This window comes from Montipora capricornis, chromosome 13 (assembly GCF_036669925.1).
Source record: "Montipora capricornis isolate CH-2021 chromosome 13, ASM3666992v2, whole genome shotgun sequence".
NCBI classification, from domain to species: Eukaryota; Metazoa; Cnidaria; class Anthozoa; order Scleractinia; family Acroporidae; genus Montipora; species Montipora capricornis.
The window spans coordinates 4,991,742-4,999,398 of NC_090895.1; the positions used below are offsets into that span (position 1 = coordinate 4,991,742).

Here is a 7,657-nt window from a genome sequence, read left to right on the forward strand (position 1 = left end):
ATGACAATGACAATGACAATGACAATGACAATGACAATGACAATGACAATGACAATGGCAATGGCAAAGCTAAAGACAATGACAATTACAATTACAATAGCAATGACAATGACAGTGACAGTGGCAATCACAATGGCAATGGCAATGGCAATGGCAATGGCAATGGCAATGGCAATGGCAATGGCAATGGCAATGGCAATGACAATGACAATGACAATGACAATAGCAATCAATGACAATGACAGTGACAGTGGCACTCACAATGGCACTAGCAATGGCAATGACAATGACAATTACAATAGCAATGATAATGACAGTGACAGTGGCAATCACAATGGCAATGGCGATGGCAATGGCAATGGCAATGGCAATGGCAATGGCAAGCAATGGCAATGGCAATGACAATTGCAATAGCAATGACAATGACAGTGACAGTGGTAATCACAATGGCGATGGCAATGGCAGTAAAAATTACAAGGGCAATATAGTAATGGAAATGACAGTGACAATGAAAATCACAATAATAATGGTAATAATAATGACAATGATAATGATTAACCATGAATTACACACTATTATGTAAACTAAATAAAATGACATCCCAAATCTCGAAATGTAAATTTCAATCAGCAAAACTGAGGCGCTTACCGAGGTCTCTTGCCTGTGATACCTTGTCGATTCGAAAGAAGAGGATTAGGGTTTCCGGATCGCTGAATGGAAGGGGGAATCAGAGAGTTCATCCAAACCTCTCTCCTAAAGCTCTTCTCTTAGAAGCCTTGAAATATGAGCAGTTTAAGTGAACTATGTTTGGACTCAGTGTTGTCGAAAAGAAGAATGGAAAGAAACCAAACTGAATTAGTTGACCCACGTTGAAGCCCACATACTCCAGGAAGTACAGGTCTTCGTGTATTTTGTAAGAAAGCGTTATTGCTCTCTTTCCAACAATCTAATTAACTAACAAAATCTAGTAACAGCAACGCGAGAATTCGAGACTCCTTCGAGGATTACAACTTTTCAATATGGTTCTGCCAAGGTTTACTTTTTGCAGTATATTGATCTTACTTCGAATCACATGTGGTATCTTCTCGGGAAATCAAATACAATATGACTCTTTATTTCTAATATGATATGTTGCCATGTTCAAAGAGTATATTTTTGGAAGAGAAAAAAAAATTTGTTTTCTAAAAAGAACTTTGAGTGAACATGCTTCGAAGAACAATGTACTGATCAAGAAGCAGCCAGCAGAGTGACCCTCGGGCACTGTAAATATATATACTATTACGTATTTAGCACCTAGCACTTGTCCAAAAACCTATATCATAATGTCCTAAAGCTCATTTCCAGTCTCTCGCAGAGCTTTGGGTCCAAATGGTCCCACAAAACAAATTAATTTTGTGGACTTATAGCAATATGGCTTACAAAATCTCATTTTAAAGATTTTAAAATAGACTTTTCAGTTAAAACAAAATTCAGCATAACAACCAAGGACTTTTCAGAGAATAACCGTAAAAAAAAAAAAAAAAAGTTTCAAAATAATTGAGGAATAATGGAGATTTTTTCCAAGTTACATGTTCTGGTACAAAAATTGGACAATTTTTTTTTTCTTTGAGTTAACCAAGATTTCCTTCAAATTTAGCTGAAATAGAAGAATCTGTGATTAGACCTCTTTCATTTTGGCGGGAAAAAAGTAAATTCTTGTGTTTTAATGCTAATAAGCCTTTCTTGCCTTGCTATGACCAGCGAATTTCAAAAGAATATTTTGGTTTCAAAATGAGGGCAATAACTCTAATAAACATAAATACAAAAGAATGTGAAGGTGGTGTCCATTTATGAAGGTGGTCTCTTTTTATGATTTCTTAATTATGTCAACACGTGTCATTTCTCCATGACAACAAACAAAGGGGATCAAGTTTTGCATATCAAAGAACATGAATAGAGCGTTCAAAAGGTGCTCTTAACCAAGCTTTTCGAATTTTTAAGTCCAAATTATGAAATTTTCATTTGACGATCTAGTGCAGTTTCTAAGGCAAAAAAGACGGCCAAGATGTAGATTGGGGCAGTAAAGAACACGTGCTGAAATGGTGGCTAGTAGGCGAATGTTCATTGTTATCACTTACCTCAATTTCTGTGTTATTTTCTAGCTGACGTTCTTAAATTGCTTGAAATTTTTTCCTTGGTATTTTTCCCATCCTTTAGCAGAGGTTTTGCCGTGAAAAATCATTTCAAATAGTTCTTAAAATGCGATTTTGTTCGCATGTATACTTAACACACCAAAATTGGAGAAAGCCGGAAGTAACACAAATTTTTCGTGAAGCGTAATTGTTGTCAGACCCAAAGCTCCCATGGGACCGGAAATGAGTAATTAATGTACGTTGTCTTAGGCATTTGTCTAATTATGCCGTTGTTCTCACTTTTGTTTTTTCCACAGAGGCTTATTAAGATGAAGGAGTCAACCAGAAACTTGGAAGAATGTGGAAGATTTGCTGTTCTAACTCAAGAGAAACTTTGATTTGTAATTCTTTACTTACTACTTAGAGGCAAAACAGGCTATTCACTTTGGTGAAATACCAATTTGGTCTCTCTCTTTAAGAACAAATTCCATTGCAATTTACCTTATGATACAAGCGAACGAAGCCTTTGAAGTTTCCATTAAATTAAAGAACTGCCTTGGATTTAAAAGAAATGGTCTCTTCTGGTCTCTTTTGCATGAAGTAAGTTGAATATATATTTAAAGTGCGGGTTACAGAAGAAAAAGAAAAGTGATCCTCGCACTTCATCCACTCCCAACCGAGTGGCTGCATAGCTCTTGCAACCGGCATTGCAGAGGTCATGGGTTCGAATCCTGTTGAAGCCCCCTGAATTTTTCAGGTGGCAGACATTGTGCACCGGTGGCTCAGTTGGTTGAGCACTGGGATGCCATGCAGTAGGTCGTGAGGTTGACTCCAACCGGACCAACGTAACACTCAGGGTCTTGAAATAACTGAAGAGAAAGTACTGCCCTTGTAATTACATCCGCAAATGGTTAGACTGTCAAATCTTCTCGAATAAGGACTATAAACCGCAGGCCCTGTCTCACAACCCTTCAATGTACATAAACTCTGTGGAACGTTAAAGATCCCACACACTACTCAAAAAGACTAGGGCATGGATTTCCCGGAGTTGTGGTTTTGCCTTTCCTTCAGAAATGTGGTCGGCTTGGCGTAATCTTTTAAATGGACTACTGGTCGATGAGACCAGATAACAGCAAAACAGACAGTAGTTAAATTGAAGGAGTCCAAGTGCTCAAACTGGTAAACTAACTGGTAAAACAATTGCTTAAATTGTCAGGATAGATACGAGGATCGCTTCTCTCTTTAGTCTATATTAGCGGAGCGGAGCTCCGTACTTAAGAAAATATGGTAACCCATCGATGTGAGAAAATTTGGTTTTATAGCCATGACGTCATCAACGTCCGTACGTACGTACGTCCGTACGTCCGTCCGCCCCTTCATGTATGCCAATGTGACCAGTACACCTAACCATATCAAAGGCTAATTAAAGTTTAGAGCTCATCCAGGAGGCAATACTACATTTGACACTAATTAGTTTACAGCATATATCTTTGATATTGGACATCAATATTATGGTCAATTGACACCTGTCAAAACACGGTATCCGCTGACCAGTAACAAGTTAATCGTCTGTGGCTTTACAAAGATTTATTTGTATCGCTTTTACATTCCTGAGTTCATTCCAGCTAAATTGTTGATCCAACTAAAACTATTACCCCAGCATACATGTACAGTCAAGGTAATGTTGAAGTATTTGGTACGGCAAATGCAGGCACACAACGTGTGGCAATGTCTCTGTCAGCACTTGTTTAAAATTTCAGAAATCCAATAACCTCTTCAGCTGACTTGGTTCAAATCATAAACATTGGGAATAATGTGTATTCAGCTTTTTCACAATCATGCAAACAGGGACTCCTATTTTTGACAGATTTGCCTGTTATGGTTATAACTTAAGCTACGTCATTAACTATCAGTTGACATACAGAGATAGTTATAGTGGTTTGCTACAATGTAAATAGTGCACTTGCTCTAAATGTAATTGCAGACTTTCCTTATGTTATATCAATGATAGCTGCCTTTGATTCTTTGCTCATGGATAATTATCATGCATATTATTTTAACAGTTGAACTTTAAAAACAGTAGCAATATAGAGTACTGTCTGCCTAATGGGAGGTGTAAAATTTTTGATTCTCATGGCAGAGATTTATTAGGTATGGGACCCATTTGCAATAAGTACATGTATTTGTAGATTCATTAATGAATTTGGTACAACATTTTCAGAATATACGGGGTATGTGCACAAACATCTGTTACTTATGAGATTAAAATGTGTTAACATTATTAAAATGTAAAGCAACAGTGGAAGCATTGTTCATTCATTATATGTTCGAAACCAAAATTTTAGATCCTAGGAGCACTTAAATGATGTTTATTATCTTTGTTCTTGCAAAGAATGTTCTGCTGTGTCATTTTATTCTATTTGTTTTTGCACCTCAAAATCTTGTAACTATTGCACCTCTCAAACAGTTGATAGTATCATTGAGAATGGAAGAGCAATTTATCAGAAATGTTACTCCAGCAAAAAATATGGTTTTATTTCTGATTTTCTAAGGAAATTAGACGTAGGCCGCTGGCCATGTAAAAGTTATTCATAGAGCAAGATGTCAGGGAAATTTATCTTGTAATGTGGTTCCCTGAGTAAACAACAGCTTAAAACTGCCATTTTGGATAATAAGGAAAGCAGCACAGGCTTCCATAGCTACTGCATTAATTGTGTTTTCCAGTGGTATGCAAAGCAAAAGATGAGTTACCACGTTTTTGTATGCAATGGTTGTGAACCAAAAAATGTAACAAAAGTACATGTATTTTCAAATGTATATTCTGTTATTGATCTCTTTTGTTCTATTATTCAAAGTAAATTTAATTGTTTTTGAAACAAAGTATGAGGTTGCATTTCTTAGATGTTTATGTGAACTATCAAATATAGATTGGAAAGGAAACAAATAATAAGAAAGCATAAATCTACTTCAGAAATTGCAGCAAACTGGAAGAAAGAGGAGAGAAATTTACAGCCCAATGGACCCAGAGAAAAAAAATAAGAACTTCCTTCAAATTGTTTTGAAAAGTACAGGTCTATGGACCTAGCAAAAAAAAAACAGACTCTTTGAAATAAAGATGAAAAGTATAGGTCAATGAACTCACATGATAAAGAGCAACTTCTCTCAAATAGATTCTTGTAACACCTACACTGTATATACCTTGTTTTGTGTTGTACAATGAAGTCAATATAGTTAAATGAAATTTAACATAGTTAACGACTAGGAGCTTAAGCCTGGTCAGTAGTGTTTTGAAGGCGGTTGTTAGTGTCTTGGCCGTCTGTTAGCGTTTGTTGAGTGTTTTGCTGCATTCTGTAGCATTTTTTATAGTTACATGGCTTAGGACCGGGAGCTAGTCCGGTCAGTAGCATTTTTGCAGGCGTTTGTTAGCGTTTGATCCATTCTGTAGCGTTTGCAGCAGTCTTAAGGTTGTGGGAGCCCTGGGGCTGACATTGTCCAGCGGTATTCCTGGTTAGTGCATGCGTTGTTGTCCCATGTGTTTGCAGCGTGTTTGTTGCTCTGTTGGCGTGGCGATGTGAGTCGAATTAGTAGTTTAGTGTTTCTCGGCGTTCCTTCTCTTGTACCTTGGTCGCTGTCCAGGTTGAAATAGGAGTTCTTCTATCGTCGACCGTGGCGTTTTCATTCTGTGTCGTCTTCACCGCCATGTTGTGGTTCGTCTTACCTTCTCTTGTACCTGGTCCAATAGTCTGCTTGCCGCTCAGATATCAAGGCGTTTTTTGGCGGGCTTAGTGTAGCGGTTCCCAGTTGTGGTCAACAAAGAAATAAAAAACAAAAGGATTTCTTCAACCATGGACTGTGGTTTCCTCGCCCTCTGTTGTGTTTGTTGGTTTGTCTTTACTTGCTTGTCGCTCTTTCGTACCTGGACCGATAGTGTGCTCGCTGACACGTTAGCGTGGCGTTTTTGGCGGGCTTAGTGTAACGGTTCCAGTTGTGGACATTCAAACAGCCCGTCAATATCCAGGTCTGGCTTGGCTTGAATACGATCTGGCCTTCAGAAGGGATGCTGCTGCCTCGGGCCTTAATGATTGGTCCAAAATGAATTTGGATCTGTATACTGTAGTTTTCATTTGCGTTCGCCAACATTGTCTTCACCAAGGCCATCTTCTCTTTCTGGGCTTTCTCAGACAGCCCAGACTCCCACTGACGTACACCATTCTGCCATTCCTGGAATGAAGGGGCAATTCCGGTGGCCATTTGGGAGGTGCAGGTTCCGCCACAACTGCAGCAATTGCGAGGGAGAGCATACCAAGGCTAACTGCCCCTTTCCCCGCTCAGCTGGATTTCGTTTCCCACTCCCCTCCCCTCCCCCCCCCTGGAGGGAGAAGGGGACAGTACTGATGGGCAAGGTACGCCCAGTGTTGTGTTTATACATAGTTTAAATGATGTGATTGTGTTGCCTAGCCAACCGAATGGATTGCCTCAGCTGGCGAAGTTGTTTTGTCCTGTTCCAGTTTCAGTTTCAGTTCCAGTCTCAGTTTCAGTCTCAGTTCCAGTTAAGCCTAGCGTTGCAGTTGTCTCTTTTGCCCCGTTATCTCAGGTTTCTAAGGTCACACCATTACAGTTGGATCAATTTCAGGCAGAGTTGTGCCATCATCCCAACAAGTCAGCTGTGGCATTTGTGACTTCTGGCATACGGGATGGATTTCGGATAGGATTCGACCCATCCTTGGTGTCGCTTAAATCTGCATCTTCGAACATGCGTAGCTCTGCTGAACACCCATCAGTGATTGACTCCAACTTGCAAGCTGAAGTCTCTTCTGGCAGGGTGGCAGGTCCTTTTCCAGTGCCCCCGCTTCCGTCATTGCACATAAGTCCTTTTGGGGTGATCCCCAAAAATAATCAGCCTTGGAAGTGGCGTCTCATGTTAGACCTATCATTACCAGAAGGGAAAAGTGTTAATGACGGCATCTCTAAGCCCCCATTTACAGTTCAGTATGTTTCGGTGGATGCTTTCATTGATGGCATAATGTCTCTAGGTCGAGGAACGTTAATGGCCAAGTTTGACCTGGCCAGTGCATATCGGAATGTGGCTATCCACCTTGACGATCGCCCCCCATCCTTGGCATGAAGTGGCGTGGGCAATATTTTGTGGATTTGGTGCTCCCTTTTGGGCTGCGTTCAGTACCATTTATCTTCACCGCCATTGCGGACCTGGTTGAATGGATTCTGGTTCACAATTATGTTACATTTCTCCGTCATTACTTGGACGATTTCCTCACTTTGGGCCCACCGGCTTCCCCTGTGTGCCACAACAACCTTCAAATCTGCGTCCGTCTGTGTAAAAAGCTTGGCCTTCCCCTTCATCCAGATAAGTTGGAGGGGCCTGCGACTCGTCTTACAATCCTTGGAATTGAACTTGACTCCGATAAACTTCAGGCTTGCCTCCCGACTGACAAGAGAGAGGATTGTTTCACTGTTAGATGAGTGGTCGGCAAAACGTTTTTGTAAACGTCGAGAGCTGGAAACCCTGATTGGCCAACTCCATCACG

At 40.0% G+C, this 7,657-nt stretch overlaps 2 protein-coding genes across 2 annotated transcripts in view; both read left to right on the plus strand.

Annotated features, from left to right (window-relative positions):
- LOC138030375 (immunoglobulin superfamily member 10-like) overlaps positions 1-2,661 on the plus strand; it is a 29,438-nt gene extending 26,777 nt beyond the window's left edge. Inside the window, exon 18 of the mRNA XM_068878295.1 lies at positions 2,429-2,661. Coding sequence (XP_068734396.1) covers positions 2,429-2,439 — 11 coding nt within the window. The 3' untranslated portion in view covers positions 2,440-2,661. The remainder of the gene's footprint in view (positions 1-2,428) is intronic.
- Positions 2,616-7,236, plus strand: LOC138030376 (uncharacterized). Its single transcript, XM_068878296.1, has 2 exons — positions 2,616-2,711; positions 6,706-7,236. Exons 1-2 carry the CDS (start codon positions 2,616-2,618, stop codon positions 7,234-7,236), a joined length of 627 nt encoding a protein of 208 aa, XP_068734397.1.
- Positions 7,237-7,657: the final 421 nt, after the last annotated feature.

Excerpts from the sequence above, each read along its gene's own strand:
- LOC138030376 (XM_068878296.1), top strand. The coding sequence starts at position 2,616 with ATGATACAAGCGAACGAAGCCTTTGAAGTTTCCATTAAATTAAAGAAC. Across the intron at positions 2,712-6,705 it reads TCTGGTCTCTTTTGCATGAA|GTTTCTAAGGTCACACCATT; the intron begins GTAAGTTGAATA and ends CCGTTATCTCAG.